At 37.8% G+C, this 24,955-nt stretch overlaps 1 protein-coding gene across 1 annotated transcript; it reads left to right on the top strand.

Moving 5' to 3' along the window:
• Positions 1-2,337: 2,337 nt before the first annotated feature.
• Positions 2,338-24,755, top strand: GHRHR (growth hormone releasing hormone receptor). The gene is made up of 13 exons (XM_065629822.1): positions 2,338-2,394; positions 8,402-8,507; positions 9,094-9,201; positions 10,429-10,529; positions 13,689-13,786; positions 15,770-15,902; positions 16,798-16,951; positions 18,310-18,370; positions 18,477-18,546; positions 19,906-19,997; positions 20,755-20,884; positions 22,295-22,336; positions 24,633-24,755. The coding sequence occupies exons 1-13, from the start codon at positions 2,338-2,340 to the stop codon at positions 24,753-24,755; spliced, it is 1,275 nt and encodes a 424-aa protein (XP_065485894.1).
• The last annotated feature ends 200 nt before the right edge of the window (positions 24,756-24,955 follow it).

Here is a 24,955-nt window from a genome sequence, read left to right as displayed (position 1 = left end):
AGATAGGGTGGCTGAAATGGAAAATTCGAATACGTACACCAAAAGCTTACTCATAGGCAACATATTTTTCTAATCCACAGACCAAAAAAATGCATCCCTACGAAACATGAAGTGTTACTCTTTTGAAATAAGACTGTTCATGATTCTTTTTCAAACACAAGTTGAAATGGCTGAAAAGTGCATGATTTGTAGGCCATTTGGGGGATTCCCTAAAAACTATTAACCTCAATAGCACTGATAGGTTACAGGAAACATGAAAGATGCTCAGCCACAGATTTTTCTTTAATCTGGAATCTCTTTCGGAAGGAAAGAAGAGGGAATATGTCCGAGTGCTGTAACACAGCCTCTGCTGGCAGGAGCTTGTGATGCAGCAGGCACTATGGTTTCATAAGATTTTCAAGGAATATAACAATATTAAATATTTGTAAGACAGCTGAAACTCTCTGTTGTAGTCTTACTACTGAAAGAACTTCGAATAGTGCAAATATTCATTTTGTCTACCTCCTCAAATAGTAATATGAAATAATCCACAAATCACTGCTAAGAACTGAATACTGTTTCCAGATATTATTTTGAAGGCATATAGTATAGTGAATTAAGACTATGTAGTTTTAAGTTCTCTTACCAGCTTTTTTGATAACTTTGCCAGCTGAAAAAGTAAATTTAAAACTATGAGCTGAAATTTTTCCATGCTATACCTCTGCAGGGAAACCTACCAGTTCTGGAGATTCTGTAGCTTCTGAAATGAGATTAGGAAAAATATGAGAATTTACCCATGATAAATTCACTTAGAAGTGTTCGTTTATGTAGTCTAGACCTTCACATTATGGAGCTAGATGTTGAAAACTGGCAGGAAAACAGTCCTAATTTGTTTGGTTTGGTTTGGTTTGGTGTTTTGGTTTGGTTTGGTTTAGACAGCCCTGTGAAAGCTTGCCTAATTTAGGCAAGCTAAAGGCTTTGGGGAAAAATGAAATAGATCCTTATGTACACACTGAAAGGAAAGCTTGCCAACTTCAGCTCTCCAAAGACCCCTTCTGGCATTACACACACTCGGTTCCCTTGCAGATCCAACCTACAGTCAAGCCCTGAAGGCTTCATCTCCGCAGACGTTTCAAAATGTAGTTGAGACCTGCAGGGGTACAACTTTAGTTCCTTGTAGCTGTGGTGATTCCAGGAGCTGGGAAGCTCCTTTCCAAGGTCTTAGCATGCCTATACCCAATATGTGTAGACAAGCAATAAGAAGACATTTGATATAACTGAAAAACAGATGAGCAGGGAAGATGGACAAAAAACAGTGTCAGAGGTGAAAACAGGGTTGTAGGGTGGACTATTGTGGGAAGATGGGAGCTGGGGTTAGGAACTGATTTTGAAGAATGGCATAATAGGAGCGTAGAAGAGTGGAGAACAATATTTTAAAGGTATTTTTATATCTTGCGTCTCTGATTTTGCAATGTTAACCTTCAGTTAATGTTGATATGGAATTGGAAGTCCTTCAAGATAGTATACATTGACAGACAAGCTTTCATATATGCACAGCATGGTTGGGGTATAGCTGACCTTACAACATCTAGACATTAGACATTTAACTCTGAGACTGGGTATTTCTGGAGTGGGACTCATCTGGCCTGTCTTAAAGGTTAGGAAGAGATAAATGAGCTGAGTATACACATTTCTATATTTTGACTAAAGAAGTTTACTAGTTCAGATTTAGACACCAAACTTTCACAAGTCTGAAGCAAAGAGACAAGAGTTCCTTGTGAATTTTGCCTTCAAATCAACGTCCAACAGATACCCAGCAGAATTTATGTTCACATGCCTATGAGTAGTTTTTGATCCTGTATTTTAAAATATAGTACCATGCTCATTATACTCCTTACAAACACACCCACATGCAGATACACTGAAGCCACACCATGTAATGTGTTTGGTTAGAATAAATTGGCATTAACGTTAGGAGAGGTTTTCTCTTATGCCAGCCATGTTGTCTTAATACAGGATTAGCAACATTTAGAGCTGTCCATGCCTCCTAAAATCTTTTTGTATTGCAAAGAAAGAAACAGGGGTCTTGCCAGGATTCCCATAATCTTGGGATCAATCACTCAATTCACCCAGTTCAGTCTTTGAGCATTCAGCAAAGTCCAAAAGGTGTGAAGCAGGTTAAATACAGCTTAGAGAGTTGTTAATATTTATTTCCCACTTCACTGTACTGTTACGTCATTTCTGTGCAAAAACATAAATACTTCAAATCAGCAACTGCCAGGAGAAAGGGAAGTCAAAAAGCAGATAAAAGATGCTAAGAAGGGCTAAAGAAGTGAAGTCTGACTCTCGCTTTGGAACATGAATTCTAGAGCTTTACGCCACTGTGCTCTGTACATCCTGAGTCTGGCAGTGCTTGTAAGTAATTGCATGAAAAAAAGCTTTTACTTCATTGTTTTTCAATAACTGTCTATTTTCTTCTTGAAGCAGATGGTCAGATACAGCTCTGCTTTTCACATGGGTCTCTTTATTTGCTTTGGATTCTAGTTAAACATGGCAAGACTGTATGAAAAGTGTGAACAGCAGCAGAAGAGATACACACTTTAGGATCTATATAACAGTGCCTTTCACTGCTTTCTTACCACACACTTACTAAGGAGAAACAACATAATTGGCAGAACCTCCCCTTTTTTGTGTGTAGGTTTTAAAAGATACTGGCAAAGAAGAAGGAACTGGAGGAGAGCTGTTACATCAGAGCAGCTGAGGTTCGATAGATTAAATTTCAGATTACACAGTGTGTTTAATTAGAATTTCATTTGCCTTGTTGGTAGCATTAATGTTATTTAACATGTGAACAGCTGAAATGCTACATGTAACAAATGAGTCAAACCAGAGAGGATACTTATGGCAGAATTAGAAATATATAAATATATCAAAAAGCCTAGAGCTTTTGCTGATATTTTCCTTTGGACAATGATTAGTAAACCAGCGTTCAGGATCACACGGATATCAGGAAAGGTCTGTGAAAAGTGGGGGATTTGCTTTTGAGAGTAATTACATTTTCAGCATCTTCTTTTTGTGATACTTCTGCCCTATCCTTTCCTCTTCCCTGGGAATCTCTTCTCTGATGCAGCATTTAATGGATGGCACAGCAGCTTGGTTTTTGTGGGCCAAGAGAAATAAAACACTGTGTAATGACTGAAAAGACTTTATGCTGATGTGAAGCTATGGTTTCCTTTGCATCATATATGTGACAACCTCCACTTGCCTGTAGTGGAAGCGGATAAGCATGATTGCTCATAAGTAGAATATCAACATCCAGTGCTAATACTTAAACTATTACTGAAAGTCTCTGTAAGAACCTGTTCAATTTACCCAAGAAAAATAGCACTTTCTTCTATAAATTTGCATTGGTTACAATATGACTATGCAGTGATTAAAACCAAGTTTCTGTGTATAATGTATAATAAAAATCTCCTTATGTACTACGTATTCTATTATAATAGAGGATAGATAAACAACTCTTATTTGAGTAGAAAATGGCAGGAAAACAGCCATCTGTTTTCACTATTGGTGTAACTTGACATCATGCTTTCCCTAGAAGAGCTGAACTCAACTTTTGGAGAGGTTTTAAATGCTTGAGAGGCTGACTATCAGCTTCCATAAACTGAGATTTTTTACTGTCATTGTTTGTATGGTGCCTGCTGTAATGTGAAAAGAATGCAAATATTGACTCATTGTGATGTACATGAGAAAAAACAGAGGTAAAGCATCATTCAATCAGCATTGAGAATAATTTAAAAAGAGAATTTTACTTTCTTGTGTGTGCATTTCATGTTCCTCTTTGAAGCCTGATCTGGAAGAGGGGTTTTTTAATTTTTTTTTTGGTTTTTTGTTTGTTCGCTTGTTTTAATGTTATTTATTTACATCACATTAACAAGACTTCCAGCAGGGGCCCTCTGACAAGGAAAAAGATTTGCTTGATTTTCAGTGGTTGTGCTAACCTGCAGCTCGATTTAATAAATTAATTGATGGATATAGCAATTACAAATGCATATTCTATTTGGAACATAGCAATGTTTATTTCATTTGTAGTTTAGTTTTCCTCATCAACAATAAGATTTTCATATGTAGTTATTCAGCAGGACAGTCTGAAATATTAGCTATGATTTTCTCAAAAATATTTTCTATTTTGGCTCCTATTGCACAATTTCTATAATTTTTGCCCTTCTAAGAAGAATATTGGGGAAATACCTGTTTCCTTGTGTTAACTCTGAATGGGGTGCAAAAATGACCACAAGAAAAGCAGTTATACTTTTTCAAAGCTATGTTTTTTCTACAAGTGATAATCTGACTGTCAGGGCAGGATCTTGCCAGCCAGAAGCCACCCCACCACCTACATGATTAGGAACCTTCTTCCTAATCAAGCCTTATTGGGATACTGGTTCCCTCAAAAAATGGGAAACAAAAGCTTGAAATTTCTCAGCTTTGGCAGGGAATTGAATGTAGGTTTTCTGCACTGAACATGAACATTTGAACCAATAGACTCCTAAAAAGATGAGCAATTCAGCTGGTGACAGCACAGTTTTAACAGGAGACAGATATGTTCTGCTCAGCTCTGTGAAATGGTTGTAGCTGCTGAGCAAAGTCTACAGAATAGGCATGCCTGCAGACCTCACCTACTGTATGTTAAGCGGCTCTCAGGGAAGTGCTAGTTTATATCTGTCCATCTTCATGGATGTAAGTGACCATGAAAAGTGCTAGAACCTCTGCTTCATGTTTCTTCTGCTAATTACCAGAATTCAGAAAAAGAAACGAGCCAAGTTCAGATATCTGTTTTGCCTCATGTACTCAACACAATAAGGCTGACTGTGGTGGAAGGGCTCACATTCATTCATCATAATATTTAACATTTTGTTGAAGACCCTTAAGTACGATGGCAGCTATCCAGGACTTTCCCTTCAGTCCATTGGGAGAGGCATCTCTCCTGAGGACAGCTCAACTCCTAGGCAATTTGAATGGTCCTCTGGCAGTGGTATGTACTGAAAAGACAAGAGGCAATGGGTACAAAATGAAATACAGAAAATTCCATTTAAACACAAGAAAACACTTTTTACTGTGAGGGCAGCCCAACACTGGAAGAAGTTGCCCAGAGAGGTTGTGGATTTCCTATCCTTGTTGATATCCAAAACCCAACTGGACGTAGCCCTGAGCAACCTGCTCTGCTTGACCCTGTGTTGAGCAGGGAAGTTTCATTAGATGATCCCCAGAGGTTCCTGCTAGCCTCAACCATTCTCTGATTCTGTGGCCTGTGAGCTACAGAGGGAGTTTCTGTAGGAAGGATCCTAAAACAATTGAATTATGAGATTGGCAAACTAAAAGATTTTATGGAACTTCATTTCTATAGAGATCCTACAAACCAGAAATGCTTATTATCAGCTGAGCTACCAAGCAAAATAGCACTGCTGTAATGATCTATGCACAAGCCTGCATAATGTCAGCTGAAGTAAGTGGTTTTCATCTAACTCAGTGCTGAAGACCAAATTTAGAAAGTAACCATGGATTTAATAGTCAGAGGAATCCTAGTGAATTGAATCTAAACCATAGCTCATTCCATCTAAAAGTAAATGTATTAAATAATTCAGCTGATCTATGCATAAAAATGCTAGCTTCACTCTGTTATCTTCATGAAAGGAACCTAAGATGTCTAGATCAGATAATGATGTCTCTGTAAGATGTAGACACCAAACAGAGCTGAATCATGCACACAGACATTAATTTGTACTGTAAAGAATGACGCATAACTCTATCCCATTATCTGATGCTTCCAGAAGTGGGCAGAAGGGAAGCAGGTAGAAAATGGGATTAAACAAGTAAGTCTATAGATGTTTTCAGGGTAGTTTGGAACCTGATTCTACATCTTGTTTGGGAAAAGTATTCAGAGCTGTTTGGAACATATAAAGGTCTGCTAGATGTAGTTAAATGCTCTATGGGGATGAATATATCTAGAATACAGCCTGGGAGTGGAATAAATCTTTTGAGTTTATTTTACCTGAGTTTCTGTCATAGCAGATCTTGCACTCAGTGTTTATTCAAGCAGTGGTTAGTGATGACTTGAGTATAGACTGTGAGAGCAACTCTTAAAGTCAGGTCTTCTTGAAGGAAGAGGTAACAATTTAAATACATGGTGCTTGATCAGCCTCACCTTTTTATTTCAGATACATGTGGTAAAGTGTTCTCATGAGTCTGGAGACTTAGAAAGAAAAAAGACAAGACTTCCTGGACTGGTGAATAAGCCAAACAAGCTTTTTTTTTCTTGCCATGAACATTTTAATGAGCAACGAGAGTTTTCACAGGCAAAATCTAGTCATTTTTTTGCCAGGAGAAATAATTCAGTACTGTAGAAATGGGTACATTTCCTGCCTACTGAGGTTTTTCTGGGCACAGTTCACCAAACCAAGAGAATGTTGTAAAATAGTTTTACAGTCAATGGGTTGACTGTTTTTTTTCTACTGACTAATAAAGATACTTTTTGCAAGAGCTGCCAAATATGATGGGTAGTGAGCTTTTCCGCATAGACGAGTTTCGTTGGCCAGTATAAGGGGGAGTACAAGGGGGAAGAGTATAAGGGGGAAGAATATATGTGGGCATGAGAAGAGACATCAAGTGAGCAAAGATGTTCATGACAGATGCCAATTTTCTGTCATCCTGCTTACCATTGCATATCTTAGTGGAGTTCTTAGGGGCTCCCTAGACTACCTGTATTTACTGGTTGGGGCTGATGTCTCTGAGGCATCCTGTGCATCAGATCTCTACCTCCTGAGGCTAAGGCAATGGCTGGCCTCTGCTCCATCCATTCATGGTTACCTTCATCTCACATACACCAAACTTCATTCAGTCTTGAGTATGGGGACCTCCTTTTCATTGATGCCTTAAACTGATCCATGACACTGCTGTTTGTCAGTTTGGCAGGAAAATCACATCCTCCTAGCAGTGAAGTAAATGGGAAGCACACTATCTCCTTGAAGGGCTTACTTGTGGACGAATGGCATTGTCAACTGCCAGGCTCCAAACCCTAGAAGAGCAAAGGCTGTGCAATGAATCCAGCATTTGCCAGCAGCCTGAGACCTTCACTTTGTTGGCTAATATGCAATACAAATGCTTCACAGACCAACACGAGACATAGACAGTAGCATGGAAGGGAAACACTGGCTTATTGAAACCAATATAATCTGCCCTCTGAATGAACTGAAAGCCAGCTATTTATTTTCCAGATCACCTGAATATTAATCTTCCCTGGATGGAATAAATCTGAGCCATATGCCAGCCACCTGTTCCCCACTCAAATCTCATCCTGAGTTTATTTTCTGTTGTGTATATCTATGTCTTTATATCCATATTCACACATAGAGAGCACACTGGCACCAGTGGCCAGGGTGTAGAGCTAAGAAGAGAGCGTCTCTGATGACAACTGGCTTTGTGGGACTGGGGACAATGGGTACAGTTGAATAAGGCACATATTGCATTCTTCATGAAAAATAGACGTATGTACTTCTGCACAGGGTGTACACCCACAGCAGGTGTAGTGCGTAACAGCCTGCTGCAGAATTTGTGCTTTGGTGGTCCAGGCACCGAGGATCCCTTCTAATTCTCCTGTGGTGTCTGTGTAGGCACAAGTCTAAATAAGGACTAAAGCAAACAAAAGGCTCCTGCTATTAAAACGTTAGGTGCCAATTTTTTTCTCTACACCAGTATACCAAACAAACACTTTGGTACACAGGTTTGTTTTTTTTTTTTCCAAAGAAAGGAATTTTGCCTCCCACCCTGTGTAAAGAAAGGCAGATGGCAGGAGGGAGAGAACAGATTCATTCCTTCTGGAGTGAAGAGCTCATTCAAAAGACAATTTTGCAGTAATTGTGTGTGGTTTCGAGATGTTGTTTATTTGGAGGATGTCAGGGGCATGTTTATGCTGAGAAGCAGGTGTGCTCTGCAGCATGCCCTGTAATGCTGGGACCTTCACTCTAAAGAAAAGGAGCTCATCCAAGTGCAATCTGTCCCCCTGGGCCCAGATTTAGCAGGAGTTAAATTCATGGTGCAAATGAGTGCTGCATTCAAGCCCGGGCCCTAGCAAAGAGGTATTTCATTATGAACATAGCCAGAGAAATCTTACAAACTTTCCTCCAAGAGCTCTACTGCTTAAGGATTTGCTCTGATATAAAATGGTACAGCTCAACTGCCCTTGATAGAGCTCATCTAAGTTCCTCTGCCAAAAGCATTGCAATTTGTGAAGAGACTACTAAACCCTAAGGTAGTGCTCAGTGTCCTTAACACGGCCTTGTTAGTTGAAAAGTGGGTCTGGACTTAATGTCTCCTGAGATCCTATCCAACATCTTCTTACTAATCTCCTAAAACTCTTCCCCCGTAGGTTGCTGGGAATGTCCACCCAGAATGTGATTTTATGACAGAGCTGAAGGAGAAGGAAGCTGAATGTCTGGAGGACTCAGAAAAGCATGGAAATGCAACACGACCAGGTAAGCAGGTCTGACAGAGAAGCAACACCCTCACAAAATCAGCGCACGGCCATTCTGCCAATGTGCATGCATGACTGTTTTACTTATTGTTCCACATCCCTATTCTCTGGTCAGCTCTTTTTCCATCTACTCCCATTCCTTTCAATTATTTTTTTCAACATATTTTTTTCACATTCGAATATGGACAGTCAATCTATCTGAATGAATACTTGTGTCCTTGTCCTATTCATGACATCACGGTTGTTGTGTGAGGGTGTATTGGTCTTTAAAAACAGAGTAATCCCTTGACAAGTACTGTAATCTGGCCTTTCCTCCAGCATCACTGTTCTTCCTATTTCCACAATACATTTTCGTTTACTGCGTTATGTCTGAAAACCCACCCCAGTCTAACGCAGGGGGTCTAAATAAAGTGGATTAAATAGTCCTGTGGAGGTGTTTTTTTCTCACTGTAGAATGAAAATCGCCGCTCAACTATTTTTATAAGATATGTAAAGGGTAGATGGCCAAAGCTTTAAAGGATTTTTATTATTTTTTATGTTGCTCAAATATAACTACACTTAAAAATATATTTAACTTTCTGTCTGAGCTTGCAAGAGAACTTGGGACAAATTACTGTGCTGGCCAGAGGCAGATGCTGGAGACACCCTTGCCTTACCATGCCCAAACATCCTCTCTCACTTCATGAAGGAGCCAGGTGATGTACTATCATGGTTGTTCTCTTAACGTTGTGTTGGATGCCATGCAAGAACATTTCTAAAAATGGGGAGTGAAGACAGAACATTTTAAGTTCCTGCTCTGTTTGGATCAGAGCATTACTGCAAAGATTTCAGAAGGATCTGAAGGAGCTTAGCAGTTCTTCTCATATTTTAAGCATCATCCATAACTGGACATAATCCCACAGTCTGTGATTAGCCCTTGAGCCAAAAAACACTGAAATCGGTAGAGTATTCCCATTGTTTTCTATAGGCTTTGGGATTAGCTTGTTGCGTGAGTTTTCTACAGAGCTTTTATGGGAGTTGTCTAGATCAGAACTTCAGCATGGGGCTTTATGAGATTTATGCTTTGATTAGTGTGGGATGAAATAAAAGGTGGAGGAATTAATAATGTGATTCTTCTGTAAGACCAAGGCTGGAGATACAAAGCAGAATTTTGTCATTGAAGAAGCATATGTATTGGGTCAAATGCAAGACTGTGCTAAATAATGCCTTTGTGGCTGCTTACTTTCTGGGTGAATGTGGCTAGGAAAAAACTGCAAGCCCATAAAGAGGAAACGATCTTCCAGGAAAGACCTAGATTTGGCAGTTCAACAAGAAAAAGAAACTGCAAAGCCCAACCTCTGCCTCACCCAACACATGCTAGTTATAAATGAAGGATAAGGAAAATCCCTTTCATCTCTCCAGATTAATTTCCTGCCCCAGGATTCTTTTACTTATCCTTCATCTGACTCAAATCTTTTTTATGAAAACATGCTATCCTCATAGAAAAAACTGCTTATTCCAGTCTCTGATCTGCAAGGAAAGAATAAGCTCCAAGAAAGGTGGGAGCAAGAAGGGATACATTAGAGGGGTGAGTGTTGAATGAGGCAGAAGTCTGATGGAGCAGTGCTTCCCAATCTTCTTCAATGGACTTTCTTTTCCCTGATACTATTTCTTCTTTAGTCCTTTCCACCTCTACCTCTGTCACCTCGGTTCTCTCCCTTCTTCCCATTGTTTGTCTCCTGATAAAGTGAAAAAATTTGTAACTGACTACTTGAATGTACACCTGCAAAATGTCCTATCAGCTCTGTGAGATGTTAATGGAGATGATCCTCTCCTCCCGGTATAACCTTCATACCAGGAAGAGATCTCCTGAGATTTTTATTTTCTGTGTTACGCAGCTCTTCATCAAAAAAAAAAAAAAAAAAATATTGTTCCTGTTTCAGCTGGAATAGTAAAAAGGAACTGCACAAAGAAAGGCTGGTCTGACTCATTCCCTCCCTACCACATTGCTTGTCCAGTAGAAGATGAAATTCCGCTTGAAGAAGTAAGTTTAATTAAATAAATATATGTGAATCGTGTGCTGACGTTGTAGGATTCCTTTCTATTCCTGCAGACCACTGGGGAAGGAAGCTAAAATTTCTTACCAAGTATGGAATGCAATTCAAATATTACTCTAGCCACTTATTTGGAGTCTTACTAAGGATGTTTTATTATTCAGGTATAAGAGTATAATAAAAATAAAGCCAGCTGCAAATTCCATACAATCATGCAGTTCTGTGAAAATTGCTCACAGATGTAACAGCTAGATATATATTGCAAAATATTAATAAAATATTAATTAAGACATTTCAATAATATCACTCAGCAGGATGATTTTGTGGCATCACAGCATCAGTACAGCATGCATTGCAAACCCAGCGATATCTAAGGACAAGAGGGGTTTCTGGTTTCTCGTCCTGCCAAGCAGAAAATATATTATTGAACAAAGAAATAAAAAGAAAAAATGTTTCAAAATCTACATCTCTGTAATGCAGATCAGAATTTGACATATTTCTTCAGCTAGATTTGCACAATTGGTGATATTTAGAGGTTATATGTACAGGGAAAATATAGTGCTTGATCTCTTCTTAATAAAGGTACAAACATATTGTACATGTGTGTTTAGCTTCTTGTAACTCCCGTTCCAGACAGAAGAAGCAAGTTAGAATACTATAGCATATTTTAATGAAAAATATCACAATCCTGAATTTGAAGAAATCTCCACTAAGTGAAAACTGATAGAAAGGAGGTAGAAATCACCTTAAGTGATTAAAAATTAGTTGTCTAGTCTAACTCTAGATCTCTACCCTTCCCCTATACAGGTTAAACACTGCACTTTTTTCTTTATTTGTACAAATCAGGTGAATAGCATGCTTTTTTGTCTACTATAGAGAGAACGAAAATAACATTTATAGTGTAGTTGATGACATCCATTCAGCTTGCTGGAGAGAATTTAATTTATATCATCATGTGGAGATTTCTCTTTTCTTCCCTTTATTTTTTGTACTGACTATTATCACACTGTTTAACTCAAACTTCCTTTCTGGTCTCTAAGCCACACTACCTGTTGCTCTCAATAAATAAACACTGAAATGCAACTCTTCTCTTTCTTTCCTTCTTTTATTTCTTCCTTACATTTCTGGTACCAAAAAAATCTTAAATGACTCTATGGACTTTAGTAGTAACCCACATTTTATCTCAAGGTAAGCTATTCAGCTGTAGGTTCGTCCACTTAAGGTTCTTATTATTTTCTGTGTTTTTCATCTCTGATTTGAAAGTGGAGGTTGTTAACTAAGATTAGCCTAGCACAGCTTTGATGGATTTCTTATGGAGTGGTGCCTTCCAGACTTGCTGGCTATCTTTGTAGCTCTGAGGGACTTCCGTGAGCTCTGGCTGGAACTGTGCATCATCAGGTACGTGGGTAATTATATACCAGGGGTGTCAAACTCATTCTCACCGGGGGCCACATCAGCCTCGCACTTGCCTTCAAAGGGCTGAAGGTGATTTTAGGACAGTATAAAAGGAGTCAGTAGGCTGATGCGGCCCCTAGTGAAAATGAGTGTGATACCCTTGTCGTATACAATTTAGAGTTCATCCACGACAGAAAAGGCCAATATGCATGGTTTCCGTATCATTTCACTTCACTAATCACAGGAAAAAAAAAAAAAAAAAAAAAAAAGAGAGAGAGAAAAAAATCTAAGTTAATTTGTACATGGTGGATCTATATTAGTGCTTTGGTCAGGATCAGGTGTGAGCTTTCAAGGAAATCTCTTGGTTATCCCCACTTTTACACTGAGGCGCATTCTCACAAAGGATGATCCAGCTTCCTATGGATGAAACTAATCCAGGAGACAAATGCAGGGTGCACCTAGTACGGTCTGACCAATAATAAAATTTCAGCCCATGGGATCAGACTGTGGCTAGAAAGAAATGCACACAACATGGATGTAGGGTCCTCAGCACCAAAGGTTTTGCTCTACTAAACCAGACCTATGGACCTGCTCTTGTTAAGGCAGGTGTTGTGGTAGATCTCTTTTCTTGCTCGTAGAAAGTGATAAGGTCTCATCTTACCATGAGTTGAATTGTCTTCTGGGGGTGCTTATTTACCTTCATTAGCTAGAAAAAGGAAAAGAATAAGAAGAAACACAATTGTGTTAAAAATGAAACAGTACAGTCCTGTGGCCACCCTCTCACACTGCTCGTTTTACCATAGACCCATCTGCTCATATTTAGGCAGCTGATTTTTAGGCACCTAAAAAAAATGAAAATGAATCCTACCCAATGTCTGCCCTATAATTCTTTTAGTTATACTTAAGGCTCAAGACAATTATCTGCCCTTCCTTACTGAGAACTGTGTCAATGCACTGCAGAGCTGCATAGATTTTAGGATATAAAAACATTGAAATGGGACCCAAGAGACAGACTGTGTTAGATTGAAAGGAAAGATTTGCAGCCTGGAGCTTATTCATGCTATTTTCTGCTTCCATGTGTGATAGTTGAAGTCATCCTCACTCATAGATCATGTCTGATAGAGGTATCATTTAAATTGAAATGGATTTTTATTGATATTATGACTGAGTAACAGTTGAGTTTGGCCGCAAAAAAAGAAAAAAAAAAAAAAAAGGGGGGAAAAAGAAAAAACGACACCAACTAGAACAAACATAACACAATAAAAATGGAAAGGAAGAATAGATAACAAAATCGTAAGCAAGGAAGCAGAGTGAAGGGGAGAAACATAAGGAAAGGCTGACAGAATTCTGTATTCATCATGCAACCGGCTGCCAGCAGGATTGTCCTGCTACTGATGTGGAGAAAACATGGTGTAAAATGCAGTTCCTATAAAAACGTGTAAGAGTTTTTACAATGCCTTAGTGGAAGACTAGCTAGTCTTTTTTTATGGTTTTATGAATGAGCTTGAAGCCATCCTGATCAATCCATGTTTCTTTATCAGACTGGGCTGTAACCACGTAGCTATAGAATGGGACTTCACAAAATAAACTTGAGTGATTTCAGACAAATTTTGCTGTGGGACTAAAAGGGGGAAAAAAGGCAGTCAGAGATGTGAACAGATTGGAATCACTAAACAAAGCGAAACTGACAGAATCAGTAAAACAGCTGTCATTTGGCTGCAAGTTATGTGAGAAATAATTATCTTCTTTTATAGCAATCCTACTTTTCTACTATAAAGATCATCTACACTGTAGGGTACAGTGTATCCATCACCTCTCTCATTGTTGCTGTCACAGTTCTTATTGCATTCAGGTATGTAAATTTATCATCTGACCTTTATTCTTTTAACAGACTGTAGTATCTTAGACTGTATAAGACAACTTTAGATACAACAAAGCAATATAGATAGAAATTCAGAAGAATAAAAATAAAAAATTCTTGGCATATTGGTTTAATAATATTAAATTAAGTCTGGAAATCAAAAGTGATCAGAGAGAGCCAGGCATAAGAAAAATCAGAATTGAGAAATAAACTCCAGATGTCTATTGGCAAAACTCAGCAACTCACTTTAATGCCAAATAACCGATAGATAAATTCACTTGCCTTAGCTGGAATGAAGATAAGCTTTTATAAACTATATATGCTTGCCTTTTAAGGCTTCACTGAATTTTATACTGATAAGAAGACTATAAAAAAAGAACTAGATACTGAATCGGTGTTCCTATGGCACTGCCTATATTACTATTGAAATATTTACAACTAAAGACATGCTTTGAAACTTAGGCTCTGAATTTACCTACATTTGGTAAAATTTCTTTCCTACTAACCTATCCAGTTATTAGGCATTTTCAGGTATAATTTAGAGTATCTAGAGTAAATCTGATTGTTTATTTTCTCATACAATATCGGTTTGATGTTTGCTGCTATGTAGGATTTATTTTATTAATCTTTGTTTATTTCTTGTATTTCTGTAAGATGAAAAAGAATAGAGTATTATTCCATGGACATCATGGACATAACGAGACTTAGCAATAGGAAGGAAAAAGTTATAATTAACAATGGGGTTGGCATGTGAGTTTCAGTAATAAAATTCTGCACACTCTAAGTAAACTTTAAGATTAAGTGACCCTGAGATTATTTGATCCGGGTAGAATTCAGCTTTTAATGGAACTTATTTATTCTAGAATATAGTATTTTATATTTAATATAGAATAGTATAGAACAGTATAGAATAATAGTATTATTCTAGAATAGACTATTATTCTGTGAGAATCAGGTTTCTCTGGGGAAAGTGTCTTGACCTCTGCTGGTTCTTAGCTCATGTCTGGAAGTCAACAGATATATCCACTCTGACCTCAGGAAAACAAACCAGCCCAAATAAGGGGAAAGAGAAACAATGGACATCATGAACATAACAAGATTTAGAAATAGGGAGGAAAAAGTTATAGTTAACAATGGGGTTGGCATGTGAGCTTCAGTAATAAAATTCTGCACGCTCCAAGTAAGCTTTAAGATTAGGTGACCCTGAGATTATTTGATCTGGGTGGAATTCAGCTTTTAATGGAACTTTTTTCTTATTAGCTAAAATCTTCAGCTCCAAATGAAAACATAAAGTTGAAGTGGTGTAACTCCTCCAAAAGTCAAAAATTAACCTGAATTAACTGAGAATTTAAAGTAGACGTGCCCAGTTGTTTTAAGCTCATATCTGAATTCATTTAATTCATAAGAGTAACTTGGGTAAACAAAGGAAGAATTCTTTAATTCTGGATAATGCTGTCTACACAGGGGTTTAATGCAATTTAACTCAGTCACAGCACTGGGTATAGAAAATCTTCCTAAGAATTGTTACCCTGTTCATTGAGAAAACTGTCTAGTTAGTCCAGGATATCTCTGCATGCTTGTTCCTGGTCGTGATTTAGCCATAGTCAAGATTCTATCGGTAAATATAATTCCTCAAATGCAGGTTTCCTTCAGAAATAATGTCAACCAAAAGCCTGGCTTAGGTATCGTTAACAGAAACTAAAACTAAGATTCCTGAAATTTGGCAGACCAGAAATATCACCAGGGCACCACCTAACAAGGAACAACATTAAGGTGTAAACTGTGGGTGAACTGCTTGACATGAGGAAGGTTTTTATCTCTGCCTGCCTGCAGGGAGAGCTCGGTACATGCAAATGTTCTTTCTGTTAGTGCCTGGACGTACCTGAAATGAAGCAAGGGCTTATTGCGTATTTCAATTACTGCCAGCACAAGTCAGTTAATAACCTCAGAAGGACCTCTCTTCTTTTCTTCCAGGAGGCTTCGCTGTCCTAGAAATTATATCCATGTACAGCTCTTTTTTACTTTTATCTTAAAAGCCATTGCCATTTTCATTAAGGATGCTGTACTTTTCCAAGAGGAAGACATTGATCATTGCAGCTTCTCTACAGTAAGCACATGAAAAGCAGGATACTGTGGTACTTGATGTTTTTGCATACCATCTATAGATGGTTTCACTTTTCATGGCTCTTTTTTACTACTAATTTTTTTTTTCCCTCCTAACATGGTAATGAAAACTATACAATTCTTTTACTCAGTATGTTTTACCTCCGTAAGTGTGTACCTCATGCCCTTCTACATTCTCAATGCATCAATTCATGATCTAGTATTCTAAATCAGATATAGACTTTGTCATAGAAAAAGGTAGTATCATTACACTGTTACGCTTCTATAATCCGAAGACTAAAATTGACGACCTCTGAGCTTTTAAACACAGCCTTTAAACGATGTTTATTCTGGAAATGCTGGATTTCTTGTTTTGACTGGAAGCTCTGATTCGTAAACCACAAGACATGCAAGGTATTAGGCAATCAACTTCACTTTGATGCAGCCACAAATATTGGCAACATGGCAATGGTTTTCAAACAGAGGTTTATGGGATGGTTCTTTTGCATTGCCACACAAAAAGTTAAAACTGAGCTTAAGCAGGAAAGTCGGTCCTTGAACTTTTGTCAAAGGGCTATGGAGCATTTGACTTTACTCATATAAGGTACACAGAAGACATTACATTTGTGGGGTAAATCACATGCTTGGGAGACCGAGCTGTGTTTCTAACATAAAGATATAAAGTAAAATACATTAGAGATTCCAAGGTATTATGGTGGTTAAAGTTTTACTTATCAGAAAGCCATATTATATTTGAAGCTCTCCTTTTAAACATGCATATAATTGTGAGATCTTGTTCGTTGTGGATCTCAGTCAGAATTACAGATACCTACTACCTCTGTAAATCACACACATGTATCCACAAGTAGTGCCTAAACTATGACTTTCCTGTTCCCTAGACTGAATGCAAGATCTCAGTTGTTTTCTGTCACTACTTCATGATGACCAATTTCATGTGGCTGCTAGTAGAAGCTCTTTACCTAAATTGTCTACTACTCTCATCTCTTTCGCATGGAAGAAGATATTTTTGGTGGCTTGTTCTCTTTGGCTGGGGTAAGTAAGAAATGTGTACATGAAATTAACAAAAGCAAGATGCTAAACCAGGCTTTATCCATCCCATTAGAAATACTGGATGTGGAATCTAATCTGCCTAATTGAAGTGCCTAACTTGCGCATAGCTTTGATTTTATTTTTACATGCATACTAGTAAGGAGCAAACGAGTTTGTTTGTTTGTTTTTGGTTTTGTTTGTTTGGTTTGGTTTGGTTTTTGTTTTTTAAAGTATGGCATTAAAGTCCCTATGAAACATGTGGAAAAATAAGTATATTTGGGAACCTAAAGAGAGAGATCCAATCCACTTAACCTTCCTCTCCCCGTTGAAAACACAAATGCCTCTAAGGGGCTATCACAAACATCAAAGTTAGGTGTACCCTGATCCTGTACATTCAGAATATTGTTGCACAGTTTTCTTCTAAGAATGCATCCACCTGGAGTCACAACAGGCGTTTTTGTAGTCCTGATATTGCTATAGCCCACCTTTTGCATTGGGCAATTGTGCGAATAAACGAGCTCTGTCAACTAAATAACAGTGCAGGCAGGAGGCAGCAACATCCCCACCCCTTTTTGTTGTAGTCTGCAATAAACCTAATTGTTCAGAACTTTGTGGTGATTTAGAAATGAGAAACTGTCTGTTCTCATCAAGTTTCCACATAAAGGAAAAAGCAAAGAATTCCTACATGGCAGGTGAATGCACTTGCCCAGGTGAATTTTTGGGTATTTCAGGGAGGTGATCCATGCACATTGCCACCAAAGGTTAAGGTAGGCCTGACAACTAAGCAAGCTGAATCACTTTGTGTTTTAAGGAGACTTCATGTGCCTTTTAAGGAGCTTTAAGCTAGACTGAATCACGTTCTGTGTTTATAAAGTTTTTATGTTACTATTATAAGATTTGGTAAATGCTAATCCCCAATATTTTGCCATGCAAGAAGCACCCTTATTACATAAACCTGGGGTTTAATGTGCTATCTGCATGCAGTTGCTAATTTTAGGTGAGATCACATCGGTGAATTGTGCTCATGTTAGTAAGAGTTCACAAGTTCAGGCTTCCATGGCAGAACTATTAATATATCATGTGCAAAGCAGCTTCTGGGTCCCTTTATATCTTCACATTGATTCATAATCACCAAACAGGCGATGCCACAACGTATTTCATTCCATCACAGGTATCAGGAGATTTATTCTAAGGTTTATACTGTGAGTGTAAAGCAATTCCTGCTACATGAACAGGCCACAAAGGATAATTCCAGTTCTGAAAATGAGTGATATACATCATCACAGCAGAGTTTCAATGGACAAGATTTGGATTAATTGATCAAACTAGACAGCCACAGCTTCTGTTTAACTCTCTGACAGGTTTTCCTACACTTTTCACCCTTATATGGATATTAGCAAAATTCTACTTTGAAGACACAGCGTAAGTCATTGTTTCCTCCATTATTCTGTATTCTTGGGTTCTATTTTTAAATTGATTGCAGTGATTACATACACCTCCTTTTCTAAGCACACTGTTATTTTCTCAGATGCTGGGATATTAATCAAGGCTCTCCTTACTGGTGGCTAATCAAAGGACCTATTATAATTTCTGTTGGGGTAGGTACTTCTGAATTTGACAACATTAATTAGAAGAAAAAAGATTTTAACTCAAAATCTGGTTACGTTTTGCTGAAATGTTGTTTGAAGTAAGGAAGAGCAGTGGCAGAATTTCTACTGTAAACTTGCCTATGTCCAATGCAAACTAAAAAGAGGTAGAGAACTACCCCTCCCCAAAGCAAATATCCTTTAAATAAATGAAAACTTTTATAGAACTGTCAGTTTGTCTGAAATTAATAGCAAGTGAGTGGCTAAACCATCCTTATAATACTTAAAACCAAAGTTTTAGCCTAAGTGTCCAGAATCAGCCATGAATTATAATATAAAATTTCAAGGGCAATAGGTTTCTGTCCATAGGTGATGATAATGATAATAGCTCTCGAGCCTGACATTTATTGAATAAATTGATAAGCTTTAGATTATCATCATGTTTTATTACTCCCATATGCCACTAAACCCAAGTAGTGTTTGAGAAAGCAACTAATGGATGACCTTAAGGTCATATTAAAAGCCTATTTTAATTGGAGGACAAATGCATACAAATAAGGCATATATATGCAAACAATGTGAATGAAAAATCAATTCTGGTCATAGTTTGCCATGTTTCAATAAAATGTTACATTTCCTTCTATCTCCATTTTTTTTCTTCCTAGTAGTGCTCATCTGTCATCCACATCTAAAGTCAAGAGATTCAGGGGATTGCAGTGATGATTTTCTGCTGGAATGTACTTAAGGGATCACTGATGGATAAAATGAGACTAGACTTTCTGGTAAAATATGGGAATTCTTAGGCAAATTTAAGCATTCAGCCTCTACCTAAAGAAGAGCTGGTGTGTACAAACACACAAAAATGTGTAGGAAGAAACTCTCTGTGGAAAACTGAGTGGGTTCACAGACTTTCGTAAAGCTGTGCCGAACTGAAATTGTAGAAAATTTGATTTGCAAGTTAGATACCTATATTTCATCAGATGAATTCTACTAATAATGTCTAAAGATATTAGCCAGAATTTAGTGCAATAGTCATTTCAAAAGAAATCAAAATTATATGTGCTACAAAACCCCAAAAGAATCACACAAGCTATTGATGAAATAGTTTACTTAAGAAAGTCAAATTCTCAAGTTTTCATCTTGAGCTACTTCTTTAAGAAGGAATGCAACCTACTGAGATTTTTGAATGCTGCCAACAGGAATGACATTAATAATCTTACATTGATCTCATCAAAACTGCAGAAATTACATAATAACTGAAGTAAAAAAAACAACCAAACAAACAAAAAAACCAAACAGATTTTCCTTGCAAAATTTTGCGTGTGAATGTAAACCTTTCTTTTTTTCCCCCCCAAAAAATACTGTGAACAGGTCAATTTTATCCTATTTATCAACATCATCAGAATTTTGCTGAAAAAACTAGACCCTAGACAAATCAACTTCAACAACTCTTCTCAGTACAGGTAGTGTATGCAATAACAACAACAACAAAATCATTAATTTTATTCATAAAAAACTTGTCTCATCTTTTCTAAAAGGACAAGCACATATCTGGTGTCACAGACAGGCTCAGTTTGGTTGGCATTAAATTTTAGAAATTCTCAACTTTATCCCATTGCCAAGGAAACTAGACAAAGGATGAGACTCTTCTCACCTAACAGTGACCATCTGAACATGATGTATTCGGATCAGTTCAGATGTCTAACTTCCAGTTACAATCAACGGAGAGACTAGGAAACCGTTAATTGAATCTACATTACATCTCTGATTTAGGGTAGTATAAATTACTCTATAGATGTCTTTTTCTGTATGTGATCTATAAAGGAAGCCTGCATATTACCTCCTCTGAATTTACTTACAAATGAATGTCAAATTTTCAGTTGCTCCCACGGGGCAAAATATATTCTACTCCTTTGTGTTTTCCTGAACTCCAATCTCAATCAGAAAGACAGAATGTCAAAATACCCCTAAAAAACCCATGAAAACGATTTTGCCAGGAACATGGTATTGCAAATAAGGCAACGAGCATCAGAAATCTATTTCCAGCTAGTTTCTTATTATGCTTTCTGCCCGACACTGTAATTCAGAAGAGATATGAACTTCACATGTAGATATTTAGATCCTCTTTTTAACTTCAGTTCATTACTGTTTCATATTGCATGCATTAGTATTTACTCAAGAAAATAATATTATCTTACTTCTGCTAATATCCCATGCTAGACGCCTCTCAAGGTCAACTCTGCTTCTAATTCCATTATTTGGAACCCATTATATCGTCTTCAACTTTCTTCCAGAATATACCAGCCTGGGGGTTCGTCTTTACTTGGAGCTCTGTATTGGATCTTTTCAGGTAAAATGGCTTCAGTTCCTTCTTAGAAGATTTTCTAATTTAATCTACTGCCCACACAACAACTGGTATTGTACAAAAAATATCATCTGATCCTGAAGATAGTGTCTCCTCACAGAGTTCATGGCTTTTTGCTGAGTTGTGTTATCTGATGTGACCGACATCTGATCTGATGTAGGCTAGACTGTCGTATTTGCAGATCTTGCCAATACAAGGCCAAGTCTTTCAGATGCCTGCGTAAATTGGGTGGTGGGTCAAAGCCAAACATGGAAAATCTTCTTTGCTACCAGTGGTAAGCCACATACCTTCACTGACAAGATCAAGCTGATTTAGGCTGACCTTAAATTATCCAGGGGCAATCAAAGCCGTAGGTCCAGCCCCCTTTCAAATTCTTTGGCGAAGAGTAAATAGCTAGGCAAGCATATAAACACGGAACAGTGACTGATGTACATATCAGGTGCCAACTAGAACATCTACTGGGGCTGCTCTGACTTACCCTTCAGGTGTTTTGCCATGTGAGTTATGAGAAAGGCAACACCCAGCTGCCCTTTGCTTTCCTCCCTCTCCCTCTGCTGCATCTCAGAATCTACAAGAAGCAGCTGTTGGAAATCCTACCAAACTTTACAAGGGAGCATATTTCCCTCTGAATGGTTGCACGGCATCATTTCTCAGCCAGCATCACCGAAAATCCAGCAGTTGTGCTGGTTTAGTCCTCTTGAGATTCAACCCATTGTGTCAGTCCTGTCCAACACATCCTGTACACCTTAATCCTGACCCTTTGTACCTGGAGCTGGCCTTTCATGGAGTTAATTTACAATGTAAGGCATAAACAAACTGAATAAAAGCATGAGGTGTTTGGCTGGTATCTGATCACATAGACCCATTGACCTCCTAGGATTTTCCTGGGTTTATCTCAGTTCAGAATCTCAACAAAAGTATTCTATAGGCCAGAATTTGATCTCATCTGATGTACTGCAACGACACAGAAGGTGACTGGAAAACTGTATGAGCTACATACCTGGATCCCCTTATGAAGTCTGTTTCCTTACTGATCTACACTGTGTGAATAATTAGCTCACAGATGTTTGGCTGTAGAATAGACCATGCTTTTGTAAGCACAGTATGAGAGAACTTCAGTTGCCATATCATCTGCTCTTGTGAATTCATCTCACCTTACTGAATTTACTTTGGTGAAACGCCACTAAGTATTTGATTGTCTGGTTGTTCAGCTTTATCAAAGATACATAAGGAATTTTTCAATTTATAACAATGCTTCAACTTATAATGATACTTATTACTTCACATACGCAGTACCATCACAAAGTCAGATAGTGCAAGTGGCTTTTCAAACTGTGCTAACACTCAACTTTTCTCTTTTAACCACTCTTTTTTTTTTTTTTTTTTAACCCCCAGGGGTTTATTGTAGCAGTTCTCTACTGTTTCCTGAACCAAGAGGTAAGCGACCTATATCCTTTACAGCATTGCTTTCCCTGGCAGATATATGGAGCTAACAATGAGTTTCATGCAAGCGGATAATAAAATATTTTAGTTTCTTTGGGTTGTCTAGAAACATGGAAATCAATGAAGTTGAATTTCACTTAAATTATCTTCATGGGAATGAAGCCATCTAGTGGAGAAATGCACTTTTACTAACTTGCTATTCTATCATGCATTTTTTATCCTTTCTGCACATTTCTGTACTACAGTGGGATTTGGAAAATGCATGCAAGGTCCAGACCTGAAAGTACAAGCTGCTGCAGTGATGCAAGTAGATTTCCATTTACTAAAGGTCTATGATTAAATTGGAAGGAATCAAAATTTATTCTGATTGCCCAATACTGGAATATTATTTTTTAGTATTTTTAATATGCTCATGAAGCTTCTCAATATTTCTTCATGTTGATAAATCTGTTTTTCCATTTAGGATATGTAAATCAGAATTTTCCTGTTGGTGGAACAGGAATCATTCCACTTAGCCTAGTATCCAAGTCCATTTATGTAGTCTAGATGTTGTGATAAGAATACATCTTAAATGAATTATATATGCAACATAACAGTTTATCTTTCATATTTTAGAATGGGTTGAGACCCTGGAATTTCACTCTTCTTTCTGAGTACAGGGTAGTTGAGATGGCTGTTTTAAAGTATGGCTGGGATTTGGTTTCAGACTAAACTAATATTCTACTGGTTTCTACCTGCAGCTCCTAAAAAGGAAGAGTCTCCTGATTTATATAAACCATCACACAGGGCATCCCCTAGAGTGTCAAAGGTGTGTTTAGGAGGTGAATCCTGTCCCTAATCATCACAGTCAGTGAAATATTCAAATGACCAAGTACAGTTGTCTGTGTTAGAGATAACTGACCTTCTCTAGACTCCCTGGTCTGTATTGACTAAATCTCCCTTTTCAAAGTCTAAAGTCCAAGGCTAAGTAAGCTTTCAAACAGTATTTAATTGTCTACATCTGTGCCATGGTCCACACTTACTTAATTTTGTCAGAAATTTCTGAAATACGAAAACAAATATCTTCAAATATGTCAACATTTCTTAGCCTTTTGGTTGAGTTTATGGCTATGAATTTTTGACTGCTCTAATGATGTGTGTGTTGAGTTGACACTCCTGTTCATCAGTCGATTAATAATCCTAATCTCTTCTAATTGTAGACCATAGCTTTACATTCAGTTTGTCATTCCAGACATACAGCACTTCAATTTAGAAACTTCCTTCCTATTAAATTACAGGAAAGGCACATTTCTAATAAGAATCAGATATGAAAGCAGGCTTTACTGGCTCGTCTGGACCCGCTGTATGTTTCTGTGAAGATGCCAATGCATGGCATACATAGTGGTAAACCACAGAAAGCAAATGTGTCCTGATTGTTAATGACTTTCGCCTCACTTTCTTAAATAATGAAGTAGTATTATTTCTCAACCACAAATTGGTGAGTGTTGATTAAGAAACTTGCTGCAGATTATATGGTTGGAGAAACAGATGGAAATAAGACTACATTTCTTAGCAACGGAGGAAGACCAAACAATGTGGAGAGAATGTGTTTAATTGTGTAGGCAACGTTGGTAAGATCATTGCTGGAATAAATTTTCAAAGGAACATTTAAAAAAAAAAGTGAGAAGACATAAAAAAATGCTGAGAAAATATTCTAGTGATGGACAAAACATTTTAGAGTGCTAGAGACCACAAGTTCTTTTATTTCTTAGAAGACTGAGATGACTTGACTATTCATAAAGATATCAAAGTGTCACTGCTTTGATGGGAGAAAATTACTTAGTGCTAATACACTTCTCAGTTCAGCAGAAGAAGGCATATAGAGGGTCACCAGGTAGAAATTGAAATCAGGTTAAAAATGGAAGTGGGACTTTTTTCTTTTATATAACTGTGTTGCAGCTCTAATAATAAACTCCAATTGTTGGGCCCACAGTCATTAAGTAGGAACACTTATGTGGACTCACATGAAGCATGTCCTTATTTCTTGAAAGAAAGAGTGGGGTTCATTTACTCTTTTCAATATGAGAAGCCAGCTCTGAGCTAGCCACTCTGGATGACAGGCCAGATGAAATGTTCTCTGGAGAATCCTACTTTTCTCCATCAGCTACAAACGGAGCCCAGAGGAACTAAGTTGGACTGAGATGTCTAAATTTTACCATTCTCTAGCCACTATTTCTGTCTTTCCTATTTCTCACCAGTCTACTCCCAAGCAGTATTTGACCACAAAATTACATTTTCCTTCCCTTTTGAGGTGCAAACGGAAATTGGCCGGAGGTGGCATGGTAAGAGATATGGACTTATGCCGGTGTGGAAGAGGACAAGATGGACTGTGCCATCTAGTTCTGGAGTAAAAATAACCACATCTGTGTGCTAAAGATGGCTTCAGGATCTGGAGTAATCACATATAAAAGCCTGATTAGGAAAAAATACAAACAAAACAAAAAAAACCACCAAACATAATGACTGTAGTTCATACTGACCAAACTGGAAGAGGATCCACTTCAACAGCAGTTCTGCCAACTGGACATCTTCTGCAGGACAAAGCATTTCAGTGACAGATTAAACACTGACTGG

This window comes from Caloenas nicobarica, chromosome 2 (assembly GCF_036013445.1).
Source record: "Caloenas nicobarica isolate bCalNic1 chromosome 2, bCalNic1.hap1, whole genome shotgun sequence".
Classification (NCBI taxonomy): Eukaryota; Metazoa; Chordata; class Aves; order Columbiformes; family Columbidae; genus Caloenas; species Caloenas nicobarica.
Note: the sequence above shows the minus strand (reverse complement) of the source record. Positions and strands in the feature narration are given on the sequence as shown.

What these genes read in the sequence shown, in the direction of transcription:
- GHRHR (XM_065629822.1), top strand. Translation starts at nt 2,338, where the DNA reads ATGAATTCTAGAGCTTTACGCCACTGTGCTCTGTACATCCTGAGTCTG. An exon ending in TCCTGAGTCTGGCAGTGCTT is followed by an intron (nt 2,395 to 8,401) that starts GTAAGTAATTGC and finishes CTTCCCCCGTAG; the next exon opens with GTTGCTGGGAATGTCCACCC. An exon ending in CTATTATAATTTCTGTTGGG is followed by an intron (nt 18,547 to 19,905) that starts GTAGGTACTTCT and finishes TACTGTGAACAG; the next exon opens with GTCAATTTTATCCTATTTAT.